Source organism: Dermacentor silvarum, chromosome 10 (assembly GCF_013339745.2).
Source record: "Dermacentor silvarum isolate Dsil-2018 chromosome 10, BIME_Dsil_1.4, whole genome shotgun sequence".
Taxonomy (NCBI): domain Eukaryota; kingdom Metazoa; phylum Arthropoda; class Arachnida; order Ixodida; family Ixodidae; genus Dermacentor; species Dermacentor silvarum.
In genome coordinates this window covers 32,529,194-32,555,605 of record NC_051163.1, presented here as the reverse complement: position 1 = coordinate 32,555,605, position 26,412 = coordinate 32,529,194, and the positions used below count along the sequence as shown (strand labels likewise).

The window sequence follows — 26,412 nt, the reverse complement described above, 5'->3', positions numbered from 1 at the left end:
ATAGCTCGCGGTGTTTCCGTTACGCGCTGGTCACGCGTGTCGCTGACCAAAGCCGTGTGCTCGCATACTTTATACTACACCCCGATATGCGCGGCGCGAAACAGTATACCCGTAGGCGACCGTGTGTCTACAGAACGCGTGTATTTGCTCGCGGAAATCGTGCGATATGCGCGGCGCGCGATCCTCCCCGGGAATGCCCGACGGAAGTCGCGGGCATCGTGTGCGAGGAATGCCGAGGATTCTGCGTAACTATGGCAACCGGTCGCGGCTCCGCAGCCAGCGCCGCCACGTCTCGGCGCTCACTTGTTTGTTGTTGTTAAAACGTTTATTAATATAACCGTAAAAAAAAAAAAAAAAAAAAGGTTCCGCCCCCAGGAAGTGGATCCATCGGGGCGGGGGGTAATGATAAAGGAGGTCAGTTCTATATTACCGACCATTTTTCGACCAGTCTTGTAGAAATATCGCGCGTCTCGCTGGCCGCCCGGATGTGTTCAGCGGAAGGAATCTATGATACGATTCTGCATAATACGTTTCCTGGATAATACGTTTCCCCCTATATACCGTTTATTTTTCTTATATACGATTATGTTCGGATAATACGATTTTCGGCTGATACGCTTTATTTTCCGGTTCTCGTGAAGATCGTATCCACGATCGAGATTCCACTGTATATGTAATTACTGTGTAGTGTCTCGTTGCTTAGCACGAGGTCGAATTAAGGTTCGATTCCCTGTTGCGGCGGCCGCCGCATTCGTGTGGTACGTGGCTGGGGTCAAAACTTATCCCGAGTCCTCCACTCTTGTAATCCGAGTGTTGCTTTGAGGCTTTAAAGATAACCCAGCGAATAAATCGCGCTCCCGCGTCTCGATGGGCGCCTGGGTGTGTATAGTTCCGTTCACTATTAAGAAGTATATTTTTTTTCGAGTGTAGGCCGCCGCGTCCCAAGGGATCCCGGCCGACTGTTAGGGAGGATGAGTGTGGGTTTATGCTGAAGCCTCTACCCCGTCATCTATTTGACGGGTGCAAGCAAAGTCACTTCTCGCTCTCTCTCAAGTGTAGGAACTTGTACGAGTAACAATACGAGTGTTCAACAAGTAATGTTGAGCATATAGTTCGTAAAGAAATATCACGCCTTCTACACTCGCATACATCTCCGCGACACTGAACTCATAGACACGTGGTATACTTAGATTTAGGTGCACGTTAACGAACCCCCAGGGGGTCCAAATTATTCCGGAGTCCCCCACTACGGCGTGCCTCATAATCAGATCGCGGTTTCGGCACGTAAACCCCCGCAGTTAATTAAACTAATGGACACGTGGTAGCGGACTCCTGATCAGCGAAAGAGGCGCACAGGCGCAGAAAATCGCCGGCCTGCACGCCATCACCGCCGCCTGTATAGTAAACGCTTTAGGTCAGCAAAAACCAACATGCGTTGGCTTCGAGCTTCCGTGTACGTACGCCTTCCCGATTTACTGGGTCCTCCCCGGAACACGGTATAGTGGTATTAGATACTTTGTGGGCGTTCTGCGCGTGTTTTCTTTAAACGAGCATGTTTCTGCAGCCTTCCGTTATACTCTGCAGGGACGGAATGTGATCGCAGCAAACACAGGATGCGAGCTGCAGCTGATAAGGGAGGGCGGCGCGTGGTAGCGGAGCTGCCGCGTTGTTTTTGCTAAGCTCCGCAGCTGCTGCCTCAGGTCGCCTTCCGACCGGATGCGCACGAACCTGCGTATCTAACGCAACGGCCGCAGCGCTGTATAGGTCTCCGGACAGCCAGACGCGCATGTAGCGAGGAATAGAGTTTTAGCTGGTCCCTGTATAATGTGCACGGAACGTTAACTTCACGGAATATACTGGGTTACTGGGCATTTACACTTGTTATTGTGAGGCATAAATGAATAAAAATGAAAGCCTAGTCGAACCCGGATGTACCGATTCCACATGTAACGAATTATTGTGTATAACGAACGGCAGTAGAAATCCCCTTGAAAATTTTAACAGGCGGAGCTGTTCTTAGGCGAGCGTGCGCCGTCGATGACGGCGCCGTCACGCAGGAGCAGAGCCGGAGAGGTCACGTGACCCGCTCGCCGGGAGGAGAGGAGCCGACCGATCGGAGCGCGCGCCGGTGAGGAGGAGGAGAGGCGCCGGGGTATAGTAGCAGGCGTTCGCGCCGCGCGCTCATCGCGCGATGAACGCCGCTCCATCGCTGTTAAAAAAAAAAACAAAAAAAAAACATACGCGACAATCGCAGAAACAGAACGACCACAGCTCCGCTTGTTTCGACAGACTTCACTTCGTGGAAGTTGCTACATTTTTTGTATAAAAATTTTATTTATTATATCGAATTACCTACATTTCGAACTTTATTGTGGACCCTTTCAGATTCGATACATCCGGGTTCCACTGTAGTTGACAACACCGGAAGGACATCGTGCGACGTGTTGTCCGTCTACGATGCGTCGCGTTCTTCTATTGCGCTGTCCCGTGATGCGCTAATCGTGTTCGACCTGCTCAACGATTTTCATATTCGGCCATCCCTATACCGCTTGCGACCTCACCTTGCCGGGGAGGCCATTTAGCGCCGAGACGTACCACAGCCGGTGCGCACTGGTTTATCTAAGGAGCGCGGTGCCGCTCCTTCCTCCCGTTCGATCCTTCGAGGTCGCGGGTTCGCATCCGGCAGTGGCGGCCGCATTTAGGTGGGGTTGAAATGCACGAAAAAAAAAAAAACGCTCGTGTACTTGACTTGCATTCAGGTACAACACCTGGTGGTCAAAATTAATCCGGACTTCCGCGACTATACGGCGTGCCTCATAGTCAGATCGGGGGTTTTGGCAAGTGGACCCGGGGATTTTCAAAATTTCCCGCTCCTTCGGCTTCTGCGCAGCGTTATATGCGCAGCTCGGGGATTCCCCCTGTGATTCCGAGAGAGGCGGGTGCCATGTCACTTCGCCGGCACAGCTTATACATCTTATGAGCACGGATGGACGGAATGACAGGCAGGACATGCATGCCCCATTTCCTATAGCTAATTTAACTGCACGCTGTTCATAAAAGGCACACTAAAGAGAAAACGAATGTGAGCTGTATTACTAAATTTCCCTTCTACATATATATATATATATATATATATATATATATATATATATAAAACTTCTTTTATCGTGAAAAGCTGCTGGGTGAACAGAACAAAAAATAAAAAAAAGTAAATACAGAATAAGCGGCGACGCCACCTCGAAGGTCCCGCACCATATCACTATGACGTCACAGCTTTTGACGTCGTGCGCGCGCTCAGGCCTAGTTTGTTCTTTGTCAGTAAAGATTGTTTTTTTTTAAACAATATTTCGTCAACCTAAACTTTAGCAGTTCTCTTTCGTCATCAGCCTGCAATTATGTCCACTGCAGGATGAAGGCCTCCCCCGGTGATGTCCAATTATCCCTGTCTTGCGCTAGCTGATTTCACCTTGCGCCTACAAAATTCCGAACTTCATCGCACTGTATACCTAGTTTTCTGCCGTCCTTGACTGCGCTTCTCTTTCCTTGGCACCCTTTCTGCGACTCTAGTGATCCACCGGGTATCCATCCTACGCATTACATGGCCTCACCAGCCCCGTGCTTTTTTTCCCTTTTAATGTCCACTCAAATATCGGCCACCCTCCTTTGCTCTCCGATATGCACAGCGCCCTCTTCCTGTCTCTTACATCAACATTTTTCGTTCCATCGCTCGTTGCGCGGTCCTTAACCGCGCTTCTTCGTTAACCTCGAAGTTTCTGCCCCATACGTTAGCACCGGTAGAATGCTATGATTGTGCTGAACTATGGATTTGGCGCGGGCTGTAGTTGTATATGCCCTGTATATGCGACCACACACTTGTCAGTTGCAATTCGTTCCTCGAACAAGCATGACGTGTGTCGAGCGAACCCCCTGAACAACACTTTCCAATGTGGTGAACGCGGTTTAAATCGTGGATCCGTGACCTCGAAGGGATGCGACGTAATGCCTACCGCATTTCTCTGGACCGCTAAATCGCCGCTGATCTTTTTTTGCTCGTCTTCTTCTTCTTCTTACTGTCACCTTAAGACTTGGTTGCAGGACGGGCGCTGTTGTGGGCTCGAGGCGCCCAGGCTCCGGGGGCGCAGTCTTCTTCTTCTTCATTCCTGCGCCAACCTTTCCTTCCTCCCTCCACCACCGTCGCTCTCTGCCTTGACGGTTTCCACAAATAACCGGTGGTTGCCAGCGCCCCCTTGTATCACTCAATCTCAGCCGTGCAGGGCGCGCCCCGCGCGCGGCAGAGCTTTAAGCGCGTTTCGAAAGAAACGCGCGTTCCGGAGAATTAGCCCGACCGGAGACGCCCTTTGGCCGAAAGAATTAGTGACGTCTTAACTGACGCAAGTAGATCGCGTCGCTTTATTCCTATATATACTGCGCGCCGAGAAATAGTCCCATTGCTAGGTCGCTGCCACGAACGAGGACACTTTAGTTCGGTCCGTCGGGTGAAGTACTACATACATAAAGGTGCTTGTTGTTCGGATACAAAAGTATTGCGATCTTCTTATCATGTAAGGTGAAGTGGCGAGGTAATTGTTGCGAAAACGGTGGTTTACGATATCGAGCATCGATAAAGTTTCGGCGCTCGAGGTGTTTGGATTATCTGCCTTCCCCCGCTTTGTTGTACGGATGACATTGGCTAAACGTCCGTACGAGATGTCGCGGTCGCAAGGTGACACGATATTCCTAGGTTCACGCAGATACTTTCCTTTCTTTCGCGTCGAAAAATAATCCCTCGTTCCGGCTCTGTTCTTAACAGCGAACAATGCGCAGTGCACGTGCATGACTGCTGGGAAACACGGCATTTGAGCGCTAACTGATTTTACCGTTCTTCTTAATTTCTAAAAGCTAATAGACGAGGACGACGCTAAAACAGTCGTGGCATTCGGCGGATTGGTACAATGATTCAGCGTATGCCGATGCACGCTTTCCCACATTTGATTTGCGCCGAGTCAAGCATCGCTTTTTCACGCGAACGATAGCCGACACTCTCAGCGCGCATGCGCAGTTAGGATGGCGGAGTGATACAGTGGGCCTCTTCGATTATCTATTCCCGACAGTCCCGGACTGCCCGAGACGATGTTTTCAGCCAATGAGCGTTGCGTATGCAGTCTTTAGGACGGTCCGGGACTGTCAGAGACGGACAATCTAACAGGCCCAGTGGCTCGATGCGCAAGTCCGGCCCTCCCGGTATTGGGGACGCTGGGGACGCAGCTTCAGCAACGCTGCACGCAACTTCAAAAGCCAGGCCCTGGCCGCGGCCGCGTCTTCCGCTGAAGCAGGGCGTTCGGACCGGATCGCACGCGTAGTGATGGATGAAGCACAACGCTCGCGCTTGTGTTACTAGCGCCAGCTGCTATTGCTGCAGCCGCTGCTGCTATTTGCTGGCACTCAAACGTGTAGCGTTTTTATTTGTTTTCTACCGTTTTTTCCCGTTTTTTTTTATTATTTTCCCTGGTCTCCCTCATTCATCCGTCCGGACGGGGCTGCTATAGGACGAGCTTGGAAGCTTTGTTTTGTTTAGCTTCCTTTTCTTTCGTAATTTTCTTTCGGTTTTTCCCTGACGCTAAGTTTTCTTTTCCAGTACGTTTCCACTGGCTCGCGAAGCGGGAAACGGCTTGGCTGGCGGCTTCGCTTGCTTACTCACCACCGCACCGGCTACTTTGTGCTATATATGTTCGTCCCCCTTTGCGCCGGCGCCTCGTAAAATTGAATTTGGATGTTCTGGAGATCGTCTAGAAGAGGTCTCGAAAAGCACGCGGTCGCGTGCTTTGAGAACTTTGCATGTATAGGACAATCTATGCTATCTAGACTAATTCTAAAGCTGCTGCTCGTAGACGCATTGTGCAGACTATCTATAATCTACGCAGATATAAGTCTGAGGACCCTCGCCATACTCAAACTATAGACCCTGACAGTCGCTACAATGTAGTCTATAAACATCGGTGATATTCTAGACAGTCTACAGAATCCTGCCATAGACAAACCATGGAGCCTGCTTGGGTCTGTACAATCTAGACTGTCTATAGACGCCTTACATAGACTTCCTATACAATACATATATAATCTAGACGCTCTACAGACTCCTGCCATATAGACAAACTACGGAACCTGATACAGTGATCTACATTATCTATATACATACCTGCTGTAGATAATCTGTAGGAAACTACAACATATCGATAATGTAGACATGGTTATGAAGATCCCGCCAGGTAGACTAACTATAGATCCTGCTAGAGACAGTGAGGTTTCCAGAACTCTTGTCTGGTGCCTACGTACCCCCCCCCCCCTCTTTCTTATGCTCTCATCCTCATTTAATATTGATAGTGGATTCTACAATTTTTCGGAAAAAAAATCTAAAACATTGATGGCATAAAGTGAAAATTTGATTCATGCAGTTACAAGATTTCAACTTCTTTCAAATCCAACAAACCTCATCAAAATCGATGCAGTGGTTGCCGAACAAACGGACATTTCCGTTCCTGTACGTATTTAGATAGGGGAGCTCCCGAGCCTTAAAGCGTAACCGGAAAGGCGTCTGGCCGGAGGACGGGGAAACATCTCATCGTCGCTTCGAAAGAGGGAATGCCCATAAAGCCGCGCGATTGTTTGTCAACACCGGCGGTTCAAACTTCCTTTTTTTTTTTTTTACTTTTTTTGTTCCACCACCTTCTCACGTCGCGCGTCGTTACCTACGCTAGCGTAACACGAAGCCCCAAGGTCGCGCGCCTTCACACCGAACCACATGCGTACTCGTGCCTTGTAGTTACGTCATTGTTCTCGGCAACAGGTGTAGAAGGGGCTGGGGGGGGGGGGGGGGGGGGGAGTGTCATGTACGTGATATCGCGTTGCGTTAAGCCCGTTTCGCAACGTACGTTCACCTCGCGAATTCCAGCGCAGCCGTCGTTGTAGCTCTGTAGCCTAACAACACTGCCCCGTGCTTGCTTTTTCTGGACACATATTTCGTGTTTTGCTGTTTGCTTCGTGTTTTCTTTGCCATTAGGCGTGATCGGAAAAAAGACCCCCGACCTCTGTTTCGTCTGCTGTCTTGTTGCTTTTCTTTTGTTTCCTTCTTTCTTTTAGGTTTAGGTTTAGCTTGGAGCTTTCCGTCGCAGCCTTCAAGTGGCAGCTCATGTTCTCCTGTGGCCAGACGGGCTGGTGTGTGTGTGTGTGTGTGTGTGTGTGTGTGTGTGTGTGTGTGTGTGTGTGTGTGTGTGTGTGTGTGTGTGTGTGTGTGTGTGTGTGTGTGTGTGTGTGTGTGCTTGCCATGCCAAAACATGGCGGCGTAAATACGCATGGGAAAGAAAACCAGAGACACGGCGCGTAGTGTGCGCGCGTGATCACGCCATTTCAGGAGCAGACGACGACGTCGTATGCAGGCCTGGCCTGGCCATGGGAACAGACGGACAGTTGGGTTCCCAAGGCGCCTGCACGACGCATCGCGCATGCGCCAATCGGTGGACCTTGAAAACTTTAGTACAGGAGCTAGATGCGTGAAGTTCAGGTGACGGAAGGCGAAAGACTGCGGCTGCGCCGAAGAAAGTCGGTGGCGAGGAGGAGTCGCGTTTTGAGAAACTGCACTTGCATGGCCACCACTCGCAACGTTCTCCAAAGTTTCCGATGCTCTTGCGAGCGACAGAGATGATGCAAGCGGGGCCGCGTTACTGCGCTCCAAAGATGAATAATGACATACTATTTGGGGGTTTCTTGGCACGAAGGGTCCAATTTTGCGAGAGCGCCAATATAAGTCAGTTATATTTACACCTGTAATACCTAAACGCAGTTCCACGTCAAGGAAAAATTAAAGCAAGTTGTTCACCTTTGTTTCTTGCCACGAAGAGCACGCTTGTCCAAGAAGCAATGAAATGTTACTTGAGCTAGAACTTAGTGTGGCATTTAATTAGTAGCGTTACGCTGGGAAATATTATACAATGGCTTTGCGAAGTGTAATATTGGATACATGTAATGGATGCCTCGAAGAAGCAACGTACAGAAGCGTTAGCAAATATTGATTGATTGATTGATTGAGTCTGAAGTCCGAAAGAAACATTGAGCATTGCGACGCCGTGCCTTTCAGCGGTGCTAGCTGCCAACAGTGTGAACTTGCAAACACTACGACGTTCATAAAAGGTGCGAGTTATAGCGGGGACAGTGCGGCACCTTTCCGCGTGCGCGCGTGCTACTTTTCTGCCTATCAGCGCTGACCGCAATTAGCGAGACCGTCGTTCCGCTTCTCGCAATGCCGAGATTTCTTTTCGCACGGCTTTCTCAGCTAAAACGCAAGCGGTCACACGCAGTCACACCTCTCGCGCTATCTGCGTTTTTCTTTCTTTCTTTCTTTCTTTCTTTCTTTCTTTCTTTCTTTCTTTCTTTTCTTTCTTTCTTTCTTTCTTTCTTTCTTTCTTTCTTTCTTTTTTTGCGCGAGTTCGCCTTCGCTTCACTTTGACGACCGCGTCTTGGACGCTGCTCTTTTGCCGATAAGAAGGCCTGCGACGCTTCTATATACGCGAGATACGGAAGAGGCTCTTTCGATTAGGACAGCCGCTATCTCGAGTGCACTCCGTCTAAAGTTGCGTCGAGTCGTAAAAGCTATGCCCGAGATAAGCTTGGCCGGCCTGTGTCGACCCCGGCCTCGACGCTTCTTTACCCTTTGTGTTCCTGGCAGGGGCACTTCCCCGCATCTTTTTGTGCGGCGTCTGTTGGTTTTGCGTCTATAGACCAGTTTGGGAGCGTATGCTCGTGCGACCCCTATAGGTGCATTACAAGTGGAAGTTGCCTTGAGTGTCAATATATTGGAGGCGACTGCGTAAACTATTCAGTTACCGGATGGGTAGTCGGATGCGCGCGGGAACTGTATATAGAATTGCTTTATAAGGCGTTTTCTTGACCTCAGATTTCGTTGAAAATCGATACTTAATTTGATATACCATATGTGTCCCACGTAATTTGTTGCCAAAGTTTAAAAATATGGGAGTCCCACGTAGCTGGACGGAACCAAGGTGCTGTTTTTTTTTTTTTTTTGCCGTCGCTTGGAGGCAGTCACTTGATTATTCCTTTAAGTTCGCCTAATTGCATAATTAGTGTTAAAAAAATCAGCTTCTCAAATATGTGCAGAGCATGAGTGTGAATGAGAAAATTGTAGACGAGTCGTTTTGAGGACGGTGTACAATTTTTTTAAATAATTGGGAGCTTTTTTTATTTTATTATTTATTTAAATTTCTTATTTATCTATTTCCTCCATTTATCTTATTTATTTATTTAAATGCAGGAGGAGTGCCCTCATTGACTGACCGCCTCCGCTAAATTAATACGTCAAGCATCACGAATGGCCGGCATTTGCTCTTACGAAGAGCGTAGTTAACTTTTTTTTTTTTTTTTTTTTTTGAGATAAGGACTCTGGCCGTTCCTGTTCCTCGTAGGTTGTGTCCCGTGTGGCATTTCCGCGTCTGGTTGCAGTTGCATAAATCTCACGTCCTTGTTATATCTGCGTCTGCGTGTGGGCATCGTATCAATGTGTATGCCTTCGATAATGTATCACGCCTTCCCAATGTCTGCGGTTGTCTGGTGGTTATACGTGCACTGTATCACGTACGCTACGATATCTCCGCGCTATCTGGATTGCTGGTGTCGGGGGGGGGGGGGGGGCTTTCATTTTGATCCGTAATTGCGCACTCTTTTACATTTTTTTTCCCCTTAGCTTCGCCGATAACGTGGCGTCGAAAAGGACGCCGCAAGCGCCTCATATATAGATTCGACGTGACCACTCAAACAACTCTGTTCCGTGCGTGCGCGACGTCACAGCCGTTGTGCTGCCTTTCTCGCCGCGTAACTCGCGTTCTCTTTACGTCTCGTCTACATCCCTCCGAGACTCGAAAACAGCTCAAGGCCGTAACGCTTTTCAAGTCGATTCTTATTACTTGCTTGTGGGTTTTACGCACGCGAAGAAAAAAAAATCCTGGTTAAGTATCCCGGATGGATGTCAGAAGCAGTACCTGTGGATAAAGATGGTCATCTTTATCCACAGGTACGTGGATTGGGTTGAAGATGAATATGCAGAAGACAAAGATAATGTTCAATAGCCTGGCAAGGGAACAAGAATTCAGGATCGTCAGTCAGCCTCTAGAGTCTGTAAAGGAGTACGTTTATATAGGTCAAATACTCATAGGGGACCCGGACCATGAGAAAGAAATTTAGAGAAGAATAATATTGGGTTGGAGTGCATACGGCAGGCATAACCAAATCCTGACTGGGAGCTTACCACTGTCGTTGAAACGAAAAGTGTACAATTGTTGAACAATACCGATACTAACATATGGGGCAGAAACTTGGAGGTTAACAAGGAAGCTCGAGAACAAGTTAAGGACCGCACAAAAAGCGATGAAACAAAAAATGTTAGGCCTAACGTTAAGAGACAAGAAGGGGGCGGTGTGGATCAGAGAACAAACGGGGATAGCCGATATTCTAGTTGACATTAAGCGGAAGAAATGGAGCTGGGCTGGCCATGTAATGCGTAGGATGGATAACCGGTGGACCATTAGGGTTACAGAATGGATACCGAGAGAAGGGAAGCGCAGTCGAGGTCGGCAGAAAACGAGGTGGGATGATGAGGTTAGGAAATTTGCAGGCGCAAGTTGGAATACGCTATAGCGCAAGACAGGGGTAATTGGAGATCGCAGGGAGAGGCCTTCGTCCTGCAGTGGACATAAAATATAGGCTGATGATGATGATGACGTGGATAAAGATGACCATCTCCCCATGTTTCGTATGGTAGAAAAAAAAACTGATTTTATTTGCAGAAACGTAGATATGAGAATGTAAAATCGTGTGGTAGGTTGGCATCTATGCGCTGCATCCTGGTGTTTTCGTGTCGTTTCGCGCGGTATCCGGAACGCACTTCACGGTTACGTTTCGTCGTCTGTGAACGACACAGCGGCCGTTACTTCGAATGTTCTCGAAAGCTAGCGGCAAGAATAATAAGAATAATAAAAAAACTAGGCCACTTCCATACACTTCCGCTGGCACTCGCGTAGGGCAACTCGCAGGGCAATACGCAGGACAGTGCGCAGTAGCCATGAGGAGGGGCAGTGGGCTCTGACGCAGTAAGTGTGACGTAGCCAAGGTCACCGGGCAAAGCGGACGCGTGCTCTTCGAAAACTACAGGCGAGATGACGGTGCAGTCTCAGAAGCTCTCTCTCTCTCTCTCTCTCTCTCTCTATATATATATATATATATATATATATATATATATGCATGCCCTCATGGGTTGAACGTGTCTGTACGAACGCATCATGGGAAGACGGAGCCATGCGTTTGCCCTGTCTTTTCTCTCCTTGCCAGTTTTTAATTCGGGATGTGTCGCGAGGCGTGTGGTAAGGAATGTCAACTAGAATTGCGTCTGACTCTGCCAGTTGTGTTTCGTGCCGTCTCGGAGTCTCTCTGCCTGTGTGTGCAGTTGAGGTTACTGAACGCGATGGTCGAGGGTTCGTTTCCCGGTCCCGCGCGCTGTCCGCGTACCGATGGGAACGGAATGCAGATACGCTACATAGTCTATACCGTCCTTTGAGACTGCAAGTTGTAAGAGAAATCTCGGTGGTTGACGTTAATCCGCAGCCCCTCCCCCCCTCCCCCAATATATACGGCTTGCCTTATAATCGTATCGTGGTTTCGGTACGTAAAACCACGGATTTTTTATTTAGATTTTAAATTTAATTACCGTTCCGGTGGAACGAAAGCAGGCAAACGCATTCTATAGGTGAAGTCCGCCTGTGTTCGTTTAGTACAATGCCACGGTACCCTGCACTGTAAAATAATTTACACCCGTTACTGTGAAGGGTGTAATCCTGTCTGTAACTCACACCATTTTTGGGTGTAAGGGTGTAAGTTATAGACATATTTACACCCGTATTCACTTTTAAGGCTATAAATTAATTTACAGTGGACAGGCGTGCGTTATATTGCGTATACGGGTTGTACGCTGCGTCCGGTATCGCGATTCAGATAGCGGGCCAGATGGAGATAGAGCGTGTCTCTTTTTTCTCGCTTGTTACGCGCACTCTGTATCTCTATTGACCCGCTTTTCTTTACGGATAAGATAGCGCTTAGGAGTACTTCTTGTTGAGCTGGTTGGTGACGGCATACCTGTTAGAGAAGGGGGCGCAAATTAACACACGCGAAGGACACGGGATAAGATAACATGTCGCAGGACGCGTGTGGTATATATAAATCTGGGAAGGCCTCCAAGCCGCAGTATTCTTATGCTGCGAGCTACGAAAAGATATGAAACGTTTAGCGCTGCTCGAACCTAGCAGGAAACGATCGAAGTGTACACCTCCCCCCTCCCGTATTCCAGAATGGCCTTTCACTCGACGCTGCACCTCGACTCGAGATAGTGGATGTCAGCGCCGCCTCTACAGGAATAGTCGCTGTGCTTCATTGGCCATGGCTTCCGATATCTGCGCGCGCCGGCACACCAGCCCGCGCAAGTCTCTGAGGCCATGCGTTGACACTTAACGGCAATTGTTGAGCACGGCCGCCTGGATCGGCGCGCGCGGCGCGCGTCGATCCAGGCGGCCGTGTGTTGAGAAGCGTAGTACCTCCTTCGGTCGAGGAGCGGCGCTGTACTGAACTCGGCGTGCAGGAAGAAGTGTTTCGGGTTGAGTATTGTTTCGAAATACAGGGGGGCAGATTTGCTCAAACGTATACTATCGACGTCAAATGAAACGCGAAGAGCGGAGCGCCTAACCCAAGGTATTATAGTGCGCGTCGTCCTGTCATCGCCTTTGGCAGACGCGCGCTTCAGGTTTGACCGCACTATATTTATTATCTATTTTTATTATATATTATTATATTTTATAGCACCCATATTGTTTATGTCTTCATTATATGAACATTCCAATGTTCTCTACCATGCCGCTGTTTATACGGGAACGTTTCAGTGCGAGTGTCGCGATTTACTCGTTTCATGTTCCATTGATCTTTCTCTTCTTCCTCCTCTTCTCTTTCCCGTTCCCCCTCTCTCTTTATCGTTATTTTTCGTTCGTCGCCATCGCCGCCGCAAAACATCATCTCCCCGAAACCACCGGCGTGGTCGATGCCGTTGCTGTCACCCTGTCGGAACGTGGTCATCATCATCGTTACCCCATGCGCACCGCTTCCCCCTTTCCCACCTCCGTTCCCGGCTGACGTCACAACGTGACGCAACACCCTGCCGTACGTCCCGTCATCCCTCTTTCCTGTTACCGTAATCCCCCTGCCGTCCCTTCGGTTCCCGGCTGACGTCACAACGTCACGCAACACCCTGCTTCACTCCCCCTCATCCCGTCTTCCGGTTATCGTCGCCTCGCCCCCTCCCCCTCGTCGCAGGCTTCGGGAAGCATCTCGCACTGTCTGCTTCTCTGTGTCGCTAGAGACGTGAGTACGGCACGGTCGTAGCTCGTAGTACGTAGCTGTAGACTGTAGTCGTATAGCACCTACTGACACGATAGCACCATACTGACACGATACTTTTGAGTCGTCTTCTCTCTCTCTCTTTTTTTTTTTTTTTTTGCAGGAAGATCTGGTACCTCTAAATCACAGATAAAAATAGTGACGAGCCTCAGAGCGCCGGAACTAATTCGAAAATATCGTGTCAGCACACCTTTAACGCACATCCAATGCACGGTACATAGGCGTTTTTGCATTCCGCCTGCGTTGAAATGCGGTCGCCGCGCCGGGGATTTGATCCCGCGACTTTGTAACATCGTAACACTAAGCAACCATGGCGGGTAGTGTGTGTGTGTGTGTGTGTGTGTGTGTGTGTGTGTGTGTGTGTGTGTGTGTGTGTGTGTGTGTGTGTGTGTGTGTGTGTGTGTGTGTGTGTGTGTGTGTGTGTGTGTGTGTGTGTGTGTGTGTGTGTGCATGTGTGTGTGTGTGTGTGTTGCATGTGCGTGCGCGCGCAAGTGAGATTTTCGTGGAATTCGCCTGCCGCGGATTCCTTGAAAATTAGTTTTAGCGTGTCCGGCATTTCGGTAAACGCAGGCGGACTGGGCGTTTTACCGGATAAGCGGAGGCGCAGACGAGAACGTCCTGCACGGTGCAGCCACCTGGTGACGCGGAGCTCAGACAAACACAGAGCTAATATATTGCAGTAACCAAGTGCATTCTACTTCGCTGTTGGTGTAAATCTCATCTCATCTGACGCTGTGTTTGCCTGTATGCTGGTTGCCTATACCAGATTTCGCATAGACCCGTGAACTTCTGTGGGGTTTTATTTAAACACCCTGACACGCAAGAGCTGGCGAGCTGTGCTGTCAAGATTGCGCATCTGAAAGCGCGGGTGTCTCGGTGCCCTCTGCTTCCTCTCGTGGGACAACTAGGGAGGATAACGAATTGTCGCATAAATTGCTATACATTTCCTGGGCCGACATAATGTAATTAACGAGTCTATATTGCAATGCTTATTCATTTCCCCACTTCAGCAGTGTTCCCGAGCGCTGATCCGCCCACGTTATCGCTCCGATCGGCTGGCAGTGAATGGTGAGTGATAAGAAAGAGACGGAATCGAGCGTAAGGAATCGCTACGTCATACCAGTTTCCGGGGACGTATTATGTCACTTTTACTTTTCCATTCTGCCGTACGGGATTGGCTGGCACTGACGCCAAACCTTTGTTATCGTCAGTATATCGGTCCTCTCTGCGACGGGCGATAAGAAATGAACGGAGTCTCTGCATAATCCCCGCATAATGCGGCGTCTGGTTTCGTCACGGTCGCTACGCAGCGGCGTCGACGACACACTTGAGGTTGGTTGCCCGCGCGCCGGATCACGCCACGTCTAAGACAACGTGTCGGGTGTTTTCCGTCGCCGGGGTTGGGTAAATTACGTAAGCTGCGAGTCACCCGAGTATACGTCAAGCGGCAATTTTTAGAACGAGACTGCCGCCCAGTGATCCCCGTGTATAGCGGATCCGTCTTACAATGCTGTCGCCCTGTTGCTCGCGTTCCTGTTTATCCCTCAGCTTGGCGTCCTCCCTGGCCTGCAGCGCTCGCAAACAGCGTTAGCAAAGCTCTCTTTTCGTCCTTTACCCCCTCACCCAAACACGCACAAACATCCTTCCAACCTCATCAACCTCGTTCACGCTCGCTTTGTCATTGAAACAAAGCCAGACACCTTCCGCAGTCCCTCTCCCTTCCTCTCGTCTCGCTTGCAGGTGTATATCCAGGGCGTGCATGGCGACCCCCGCTCATAATGTCTTGGCAGGCCAGGTGCAGTTGCAGCCTAGACCTTGGTAGTAGTAACCACCAACAAACATGGGTCGGCAAAATAAGTGCGCCCTCACTCACACTCATTCGCCGGCATACTGTTTTTTTTTTCCGGCTATGTACGTATACAATGAAGTTAGGAAATTTGCAGGCGCAAGTTGGAATACGCTAGCGCAAGACAGGGGTAATTGGAGATCGCAGGGAGAGGCCTTCGTCCTGCAGTGGAAATAAAATAGGCTGATGATGATGATGATGATGATGATGATGACGTATACAATCGCGTCCGCCCACCTTCGCCAACAATTCAGTCGCGTGCGTATTCACGCCGACTCGCATCTACAGCTGCTACAAACCTTCCGCATCCAATGACAACACGTCGTGCGAGAGCGCTTTGTACGTCACATGTATCTGCTGTTGACACGTCACATGTATTCAGCCAGAGGCAAATGAGGTCGTAGCAGTTGCTCTATGCGATAAGTCTTTGGGTTTTCAATTAAATAAAGAAATGGTGAATCAATCAGCAGCGGATATGGGTACCGTCTGCGGCGACGCCACTCAAAGTATCGATTTTACTGCAGCCTAATGGTGGCGCCATCGGTCGCGGCTACGGTTAACACCGTGCTTTCGCCATTGTCATGGCAGATGGCGCCGTCGTTACATTGAAACATGTTTTATGAGAATTTAAATATATCTACCCAGCTGTCGGTTTAGGCCCCGCTGGTCTCCTTGAAGCCCTTGGGTTCAGCGATGACAGAGGGAAAGTAAACATGTCCGCAGTATAGAGATTAGTAAAAGGCGATTGGAGGTTTGGTGACAGAAAGGTAGGCCTAGATCATAAACAGCGGAGGCGTACAAAAACGAAGTTCCCAATGGTGGTTCAGAAACTTTCATGCTGGGAATTTTTTGGGCTGTTAGGAAAAAAAAAGATAGGCAAGACATTAGGCAAATTAAGAAAACAAACTTGTTGGCGGCCCGTTTCATAGGGGACGCTCATCGCATCCATCCAGCCATCTATCCATCCAGCGGAAACACGGATATTTTCGATTAATCGAAAATTTCCGAGTGTCGTGTCGCTGCAGGCGACGCCCGCTTCGTATTTCTTGTGAACAAAGCTGGTGATGAAATGCCCACAAATGTGGTATTACACTAAACTCACTACAAACTGCTATAGCTCTGTGCAAAATTCGAGCGCAGGCAAGCCGGCGGTTTAGCGGGTACAGACACGTAAACCCGACGTTCCTATTTATGCAAACTATAACCTCTGAGATCGGCTGGCGCGCCCGCAATCTCGGAGGCGATGATGCAGCATACAGTATATAAAGAAAGAGTTTGGTTGCCATAGCCACTGCCCCGTCTAGAACGGGACGCTCATAAAATCCGTCCGTCCGTCCACTTCGCGCATGTTATCAGTCGTGAACGGCTGCCTCTGCTGCCCATAATAAAGATCTCGTTTACAACCGCGAAGGCCTTGAAGTGGGTGTGGGTGCCATCCTTCCATGGGAGGCGCGTGCGTCGTGCTGCGCGTGTTGACAGTGAGAGCTGGCAGGGAGATATACATGAGAGTGAACAGAGCGAGGTGAATGGGGGAACAGATAACATCGCCGCTGTAAACAGCGAGAAATCCTCACTCGGAATCATATCGCATGTAAGATATATGCGCGTCGCGGTGACACTTTGCATTTGGCTACCATGCTGTTAAACTCCTGAAAGCCCAAACATCATTTCACTTTAAGGACAATTAGAAAAGTAATTGATTACTTAGTAATTCTCTTGATGAGCTGTACTAAGCTGAAACTTCGCTGCAGCGCGTCACAGACGCTACTATAGATATTGCGTTAAGTTTCCCGCGTTCAAAATCGACATTTTTGAGGTGTCGTCGCTGCGTCAGATGTGGTATGTTTGGTTTTGTCTGGTTATTTGCCTCCTTTCTACCTTTTTCATGTTTATTTCTCGGAGGTCATCGCGTATACTGGGGTTAGCGCTGAAACATTCCGGCGTTCTTGTTCTTATTCTCTCTCTCTCTCTCTTATTCTTTTAGCACGACGTTGCGGGTTCGATTCGCGGCCGCTGTGGCCACACTTCGATGGGAATCAAGATGGAGCAGACGCACCTCTGCATTTATATTTTTGGTGCATGTTGAACTCCGGGGGATCAAAATTATCCAGAATCAATCAGTTACGGCGTCTAGTATGACCTAGAAGTTTTATAGAACCTTAGACCTTGTCAGATAATAAAAATTGCAGGCTCTCGTTACAGTTTACGATATACCGAAGGTATACAATCCTGAACGTCGGAACTGGCGGCACCGTCTTCCGATGCGGGCGTCAGCTATAGTACGTACGCAGAATTGCAACGAATTTATTCTACCTATGAGTTTGTGCAAAGGTGTCGGCTGCAACTGTCGTCAGTGCGCAGTGGATTTATATTTTTTGCCTTTCCCACTTGGGAGAACGATGAGACAGCAATAATAATGATGTTAATAATAATAATAATAATAATAATAATAATAATAATAATAATAATAATAATAATAATAATAATAATAATAATATAAATAAAAACGTTTCTAACTCGTTGTGGTTCAAGAAAATGTCTCAAGGTGCCGCTACCAACACTGCTGCTCGTTGACTGTGATAGCAAGTATTCGAGTCAAAATTTCCTGTAGTAATTGACTAGTAATATTCTTGATGAGATGTATACATCATAAGCTAGGCTTTTCAGCGGTTCAGAAACGCTATTATGGGTATTGCCTTACGTTTCCCGCGTTTAGAACAGCACACTGAGGCATGATACTCCGCGTATCAAAATTAACACGTTGGGATTCGTGGGAATATTGAATCGCTCGGTATATAGGTCGGAAAAAAAATACTACTGCACATTGAAACGTCGAATTCGACACCGTGTTCCTCTGGCTTTGCGGGAATTCAGCTTTATCGCAAATCCCTCGTCCGGTCAAATTTATGCGTCGGACTGTATATATATACGTATGACCTATAAAGCTTTCACCGATCACGAAGAGCTACTCGCTGCATTTTGTCGCGGTCTACATAAGCTACATCAGCTGTATATTCGCATGCTGATGAGGAAGATAAGCTTCCTTTTATTTATTTATTTATTTATTTATTTATTTATTTATTTATTTATTTATTTATTTATTTATTTATTTATTATTTATTTATTTATTTACTTACTTATTATCGTTTTTTTATTCATAGTTTTCTTCTAATCGCATTCTTCCTCTCTCAAAAATCTTACTTTCTAAGCTCCCGCGTTTAAATCGTTAATTCACTTGTGTTTACACACCTAATATAACCACCCGATTCATGACCAATCCCCTACTGTGTGTAAGCGCCACAACCGGCTCGTCCGACAGCTTAGCGTGGTTCAACGGTTATATCGCTGACGTGGCCCAGATCGATAAATCAAACTCGGCGCGTCGCGTGTACTCCGGACGTTACGTAAGGCGGATCTGCATACGGTCGGTAGACCGTGCGTTGTGTTTGAAAGGGGCGTATGCGTGCATCTTTGCGCGTGTGATCGCTCGACAGGAGACGTCGCGTTGGCACGCCCAGGGCGCGCGTATATCTCGGAATCCTTTTTGACTTCGTCTATACAGCTGCTCCGAGATTCGCGACAACGCCTGACCTGTACGTCGTGCCCTTGTCCCGCTGAATGCCTCTCCTGCTGTGTATATAATGCTGTCTTTTTTTTTTCTTTTCTTTAATGCTATTAGCAATGTTCAAAATTTACTGCCTTTGGGGGTTTCGACCCTTGGACATAGCGACAGGAAGGTTGGCGATGCCATCCACGATTTTATTGCTGGGTCAGAAAGATTTCGACTGTACAATCAGGACTTAAAAGTTTCGTTATAGTTCTGCAAAATCGATTAGCTTAGCTCTATTTTTGTTTCCGTTTATCTATTCCTTCATTCTATTAAAATCACAAGTAATCCATCTATTAATTCTCTTATGCATATTCCCAAATTTTGTTTACATTATTTTATAATTCTTCTTTCTTGTTGTTATATTAAACTACCCGGTTCTTAACTACTAACCTCTAGGCCGTACATCGGCGTCTACAGCATTCTAAGCCTACTTCATCAACTATGTGTTTGTCATGTCTGTCTAGCCTATAGTTGACAATTGGGGTCACTGAGAATGTGCTATACTGGGCGTTTGTGTGTGCCCGAACAAACAACACTCCATAATTATACATAGCTTAATAATTAAAATGTATACCAATTACGAATTTCCCATCACCGAATTACAGACGCATCACCACTTGAATACTAATCGCATTAGCGTAGATAATCAACATCCTCCAAAGATGTGATCCGCCTGTTTTAAGGCGAAGATTTCTTCTTTTTTTTTTTGCCTCACATCACGTGATTTCGCCTGGGTCGGTCGGTCGCCATCACGTGATTTCGCCTGGGTCGTTCGCGGTCGCCATCACGTGATTCCGGTCGTCGTCGGTCCTGTCGCTGGCCGGGTTCTCGCCGAGTAGATTTACTCATAATAGACTCGGAGCAGCGCGCGGGATGACAGGGACCAAGAATAGGAAGACGCATACGCTGCGCTGACTTTCAACTAAACGTTTTTGTTTGACCGCGTTCGTCTTCTTATTCTTGGTCCCTGTCGCGTTGCGCTGCTCGGCGTCTATTATGAATCCAAACCAACTCAGCCCGGCAACGTGCCTTACTAGATTTACTCCTTCTCCACGCGGGATTCAAACCGCGGCAGCGCCTTCCTCAAGCAATAATAACTTCAGTGATGGTGATGATATCGATATACGTACGCACATATTAATTCTACGAAGTGCATTCACAGTTCTCGCAATATCTATGCCTTACGGCAGTAACTGTGTCAGTGTCAACACGTGCCTAACTGCACATATGTATATAACCGTCTACGTATTGACTGCATAACCAAGTGCATAACCACATGAATGCATTGACAAAGCTATAATTGCCGAATCTTTCATTACATAGGATTTTATGAACACTTCGCTAAAGCTTCGCTTAACCATCGATTCCAACGTATTCGTTAGATCGGAATGCTTTTTTTTTTTTTTCAGATATACCGTCGTGAGCTCGAAAAAGTCAAAGGTACACTTAAGAGAATAATAATCTGCGCTGTATTACTTATTACCTTTCTACAAACCCGAGAAAGTCACTGTTACCGTGGGAATAGGCTTGGTAAGCGAGGAAAAACGCGTCTGTTCGGGTTTTGTTAACATTTATCGGTGAATACGGACTACAGCGTATTCTGAAAGCGTAGCGATGTTCCAAAAGAGAAATTTTCGAAGCGACTCCAAGCGATTTCGAATGGAATTGATTCTAAAAACAAAAGCCAAAGAGTGTGAGCATAGCGAGTTTCAGGAACTCTTCCTTCACCACGACGGTCCCAAAATACGAGAAAGTAGACTTAAATCCATGACGTCACACTCACGTGTGCCGGCGCTGGGACTTCGGCGCGAAATTCAAGCAATATGGACTTTACCGTTCATTTTTTTTTTTCGCTTCTAATATATAATCAACCTAGCATCTAAATTGAGGAAAATAGAGTTTTGAAAGAATAGCTTTCTCATTACAGATTTAGTGTCTTTATTTAGTGTTTTCGTTGAGCTTCGAAAGCCGTTTTTGAGTGACATTGCGCATAAGGACATTCGATCTTTTAAAAAATTAAATTATGGGGTTTTACGTGCCAAAACCACAGTTTGATTATGAGGGACGTCGCAATGGGGCACTCCGGAATAATTTGGACCACCTGGGGTTCTTTAACGTGCACCTAAATCTAATTGTACACGGCTGTTTTCGCATTTCACCCCCATCTAAATGCGGCCGCCGTGGCCGGTATTCGATCCCGCGACCTCGTGCTTAACAGCCCAACACCATAGCCACTGAGCGACCACGGTGGGTAGGACATTCGATCGTTCGTGCGTGTACAGCGGAACCTTCCAGGTACACGCGGTCCCCTCGCGTGGCCCCCTGTTATTCATTATTCGTATGCGGGTCGATGCCGTCGCGATTCGGGGTTCTGTAAACACCGTGACCTCGGTTGCAGACGGCCGTTGCTGGCACTGTACTGAGCCCTATACAGCGTCTGTTGAGTGGCTATAGAATGAACAGGGATTTCGATCGCGCACGCATTAGTCTACGCGTCGTCCTGTGTAAGTTGGAAAACAAGCGGTCCGCGGAGAGCTCTTTGCGTGCCGCCCGGATGTCCCTCCATGAGTAGCGAGAGTCACGCTGCTTATATACTATGCACTTAAATACCTCGTGCTTTCATGGGCGCGCACCTCGGTCGTGCAAAAGTATCGTATCGCATCACTCGTGTGTGCAAGTCACGCATTACAGGGATACTGTAAATAAGAGAAACTGTTCGGTCGCAGCATGTGTGCGGTCGCCTTCGAATGGTGTAGAGTAGTTTCTAAACCTTTGTATGCGTGAATTTGGCCGGCGAAGATTGAGCATCGGCGCTAGAAATTAAGGGTAAGAACTTCGTTTTCTTTGAATTTGTGCACGCCGGAATATGCCCCGCCGATGACGTCAGCGTGGCGCCGCGAATTCCGCTATATTCTCGTGTAATCTCGTGTGTGTGTGTGTGTGGCGGGGCGGGGGGGGGGGGGGGAGGGGATAGAGAACGCCTTTCGAAAATTTTGTCATGTTGAGTCTCTGCTTATTTGTTCTTCCCTCCTTATTGCTAAACGTTTTGGCGCAGACGCTGTTAGAACCCCAGAACCCATGACGTCATGGGTTCTCGGTCTCTCGCTTTTCGTTCTTGCATCCCCAACTCTGACTAACCGTGCTACCGCTCGCTAAAAGACCCACCTCATTCGGAATTCCACAAATGAAAGCTATCGATCCAGCTTAAGAGGACACTAGAGACAAAAAATAAAAAAAAAGAAAGAAAGAAAGACTGAGCTGTGCGTATTATTAAATTACTCTTCCTCAATACCAAAAAGGCTAATCTTATCGTTATAAGATAATTGGTAAGACAGAAAAGGCAGCGGTGGCGACGCCGCCTCGAAGTTCTCGCACCAACTCGACGTGATTTCATATATATTCTGACAGCGACTGTTCGGGCTTATCAACTTTTTTATCGGTAAAGATTGATTTATTATCTGAAATAGCCAACGGCTGAACCTGTCAAGTTTCAAAAAAACTCTTACTGCGCCACTATATGACCGAAATTCCGTTTTGCTGCTGCTTGACAAGGCTGCCTGACAGAACAGTGACAGGCTGGTGCTATTGAACGAAGAAACAGTACATAAAGCATACATATAGAACAATGCAAGGTGGAATGGTAATTGAACTATCGAAAATCGCAAAGCGTGTGTAATTAGTTACAACATTTTAAAAATAAGTTTTGAATTACGAAACAATCAGAATGGAAAAGTTGAGTCAACCGGGACGAAGGCCTAGTCAGGAAACATGCTTTGTCTGTTTCCTTTTGCCTTATCTCGTTATTATGGTAGATTGATGTATGTGTACACATGTCAGAATAAACAGTATTCTAAGTACTTCAGCGTACGCTGAAGAGGATACGAAGGCGAAAGCCTGCGCGCTCACGAGACATTCATTACATTACTTGACATTTTCATTCGAATGCGTTGCTACTTCCTATTACTTGTTTTCTCTCACCAAAAGTAGTGGGTTCGAATGCCTTAATTAACTGTCTTAATTAACCATGCCTTAATCCACTTCGCCTGAATTCACACCAAAGGTAGTGGGTTCGACTCTCGACCTTCACGATCGATGTCAATTGGAATCCAATTCGGACATACGGTCGGTTCGCCCGTATCTCCAAGCGGGTTCGACTCCCGCCAAAGGTCGAGGGGTTCGACTCCCTGTGAATTTTCGTGCCGTAACGCCGGACGTCGGATTTTTCGACCCACGAGCCATTCAAGGCTTTCGACCTAAAAAGGCTTTCGCCTTAATGTTGCCTGCGGGTCCTGGTGTATTTGAGGGGCTTAATTAAGCGAGTTTCGTTCAACCGAGAGTTTCGGAGCCTATATACAACATGCTCGCACGCCTTGGTGCTTCGCAGGGTGCACAGCTTCGCCTCGGAGACCCGCATCCGACTGCCGTCGGTGAGCGGCAGTGGCGGCTCGACGAGCGGCCGGCGCCGGCCCCAACCAGCGAGCGGCGGCCGCCAGCAGCAGTTCGCCACCTCCCGGAACCATTCCTCCTCCGGTTCCTCGCACCAGGTCCGGGGCAGCTGCGAGAGCCTGGGTACGTTGCCACGTGACACAAACCTATCTTTCAGTCGTGACGGCCTGTCGATAACCGTCTCAAAGTTACGCAATTTGTATATACTCACGCGGCCCTCGATCGTGGCCACGCGATTTGTTGAAGGTGCCAGGGCGAGCGTATAAAAGCGAGCCGAGATTAATATTACGTCATAGAGCCTGGGTACGTGCCACGTGACATACGAATCGTGCCCTTTTTTCAGTCGCAAGTATTGATGGTCAGCCGATAAACGTCTCAAATGTATACACAATCTCACACACACGCCGCCCCGTCGCGTGGTCACACGATTTCATTGTTGAAGGTGCTAAGGCGAAGCGGTGCAACGGAGAGCCAAGATTAATGCGGCTTCCTCGTGTCTTTTTGTTTATGTTCGCACAAAAAAGTCAAAAAGAAAAAAAATCGACAGTCATTCCACTCTGTGAAGGTTGGGGACCAGCGAAGCTGTTTAGCGCACGGCACAGAGGTGACACAGAATTTTGAACAAAGGTACGAACATATTTATTGTCCTGGTCGGTGGTCATCGTGACCATAGGTACGCACACACATTCGCGTATCTCCTCTGTTATTAAATTTGTCCGTTACGTAAGACGGGCATACCCCATTATTTATTTATTTATTCAAAATACCCCAAAGGCCCTCATTTTGAGGGTATTACATGGGGGGAGGTCACAGGCACTGGTCATGGATTATACATCATATTAAAGAACAAGACAATATAACAAAAATAATAATAGAGTGATACAAAGGTAATATACAAAATGAGTCACAATTATTTCAGAGAAAAGCATTAGTACATATTAGGAGAACATAAGGCAACTGCAATGAAAAGCAAAACAGCAACAAACATCGAAAACACTGTAAAAGTCCCAAGATAATAATAATAAGATTAGTTGACAAGTCGTGAGCGAATTAAATCTTGAAACTTAGTCAAGTCAGGTTCCGTGGCAATGTCTGATGGTAAGGCGTTCCACTCAGTTATTGTGCGCGGTAAGAATGAATATGCATAATGGAATGACTGGCAGTTAATGCGTTTGACTTTGTATTGATGGTCACGACGTGGGAAGATAACTTGTGGTGACTGAAAGAAATCATCATGAATTGATGTATGATGATAAAGCTTATGGAAAAGTGATAGGCGAGAAACTTTACGGCGAAGTGCTAAGGTGTCCAACTCAGCTTTATTCTTTAGCGAGGTGACACTGGTGCAACGTGAATAATCTGAAAAAATGAAACGCGCAGCACGGTTTTGCAAGGCTTCGATGTTACTGATGATATAAGTTTGTTCGGGATCCCAAATGGCAGACGCGTATTCTAGTTTAGGACGGATTATTGTTGTGTACGCTAGTTTTTTAACATGCATTGTGGCTTCTTTTAAGTTATCTTTAATAAGTCCGAGAGTACGGTTAGAAGAGGCAAGGGTAAGATCAATATGATTATTCCATGATAAGTTTGACTGAAGATTGATGCCAAGGTACTTGTAAGTTGTGGTGAGTTCCACGGCGTTGTTATCAAGAGAGTAGGTGGTTGGAATTCGTGGCCTATTGGTGAAAGACAAGAGTTAAGTTTTGGAAACATTTAATGGCATTAACCAATTAGAACACCATGCACTTATTGCCTCCAGGTCAGTTTGTAATAAGTGATTATCAGTGTTACTTGTTACACATCGATAAAGTACACAATCATCTGCAAATAGTCTGATTTTGGATAACACGCAACTGGGCAAATCATTAATATAGATTAGAAAGAGTAAAGGTCCAAGTACGCTGCCTTGTGGAACTCCAGATGTAACATCAGCATGAGATGAGTTAGAATTGTTAATTGATGTAAACTGAGTTCTAGATGAGAGAAAATCGGTGATCCATGCAATTATAGTAGGGTGAATGTTAAGCTGTGAAAGTTTAAGCAACAACCTGTGGTGTGGAACACAATCAAATGCCTTGGAAAAATCTAAAAATATTGCGTCAACTTGAAACCCAGCGTCTATCAGTGCATGTATGTCGTTAATAAATCCGGCTAGTTGGGTTTCGCATGATTAGCCCTTGCGAAAACCGTGCTGATACTTGAAAATAATGTTATGGTCTTCAAGGAAGTTGATGACTTGAGTGTGTATTATATGTTCGAGTAATTTACAAATAGTACTGGTTAAGGAGATGGGACGATAATTGAGCGGACAAGCACGATCACCTGATTTGAAAATGGGTATTATTTTAGCTATGCGCCAGTCATTAGGAATACAGCCTGTTGATAGTGACTGGGAAAATAGAGCGGTTAACATAGGACAAATACTATGCGATGTATTCTTTAAAAATTTATTATTGAAGCCTAGATGGTCGGCGCTAGATGACGTTTTAAGATTGCTTAGTAGAGCTAAAACACCAGACTCACTGATGACTATCTCGTGCATTGTGATTCCTACTAACGCCTTTAAAGTTGGCAATGAGTTAACACTTTCATGAGTGAAAATTGTTACAAATGTATCATTAAGAAGTTGAGCACAGTCTGAATCGGGGATAGGAACTCCATGAGAATCAGTAAGACTGATGTCAGTGCGAGTTACAGGATTTACAACACGCCAAAAGCGACGAGTATTATTTTTTAGCATGGATGGTAAATCATGAGAAAAAAAGTTATGGCGAGTAGATTTTAGCAATGCCTTATAAGCCTTTTCGCACGCTTTGTGTTTGTCATGGGCACTCGCGAGACCAGTCAGTTTTGCCTGCCTGTACAGTCTCTTCTTTTTGTTATTAAGCCGCCGAAGCTTGTTGGTAAACCAAAGAGAGCTATTTTTGGAGGAAATGGCTAACATAGGAATGAACGTGTCAATGAGAGAAATGAGGTTAGCTTTAAAGAGGGCCCAGTTCTGTTCAAT

The 26,412-nt window shown here is 47.2% G+C and overlaps 1 protein-coding gene across 2 annotated transcripts in view; it reads left to right on the top strand.

Annotated features, from left to right (window-relative positions):
• The window catches only part of LOC119466039 (CDK5 and ABL1 enzyme substrate 2), a 122,433-nt gene that overhangs the window by 48,114 nt on the left and 47,907 nt on the right, over positions 1 to 26,412 (top strand). The window contains exon 2 of one of the 2 annotated variants that reach the window (XM_049657355.1): positions 23,341 to 23,537. In XM_049657355.1, the coding sequence (XP_049513312.1) occupies positions 23,341 to 23,537 (197 nt within the window). The remainder of the gene's footprint in view (positions 1 to 23,340; positions 23,538 to 26,412) is intronic. The other variant, XM_049657356.1, reaches the window with a different exon arrangement.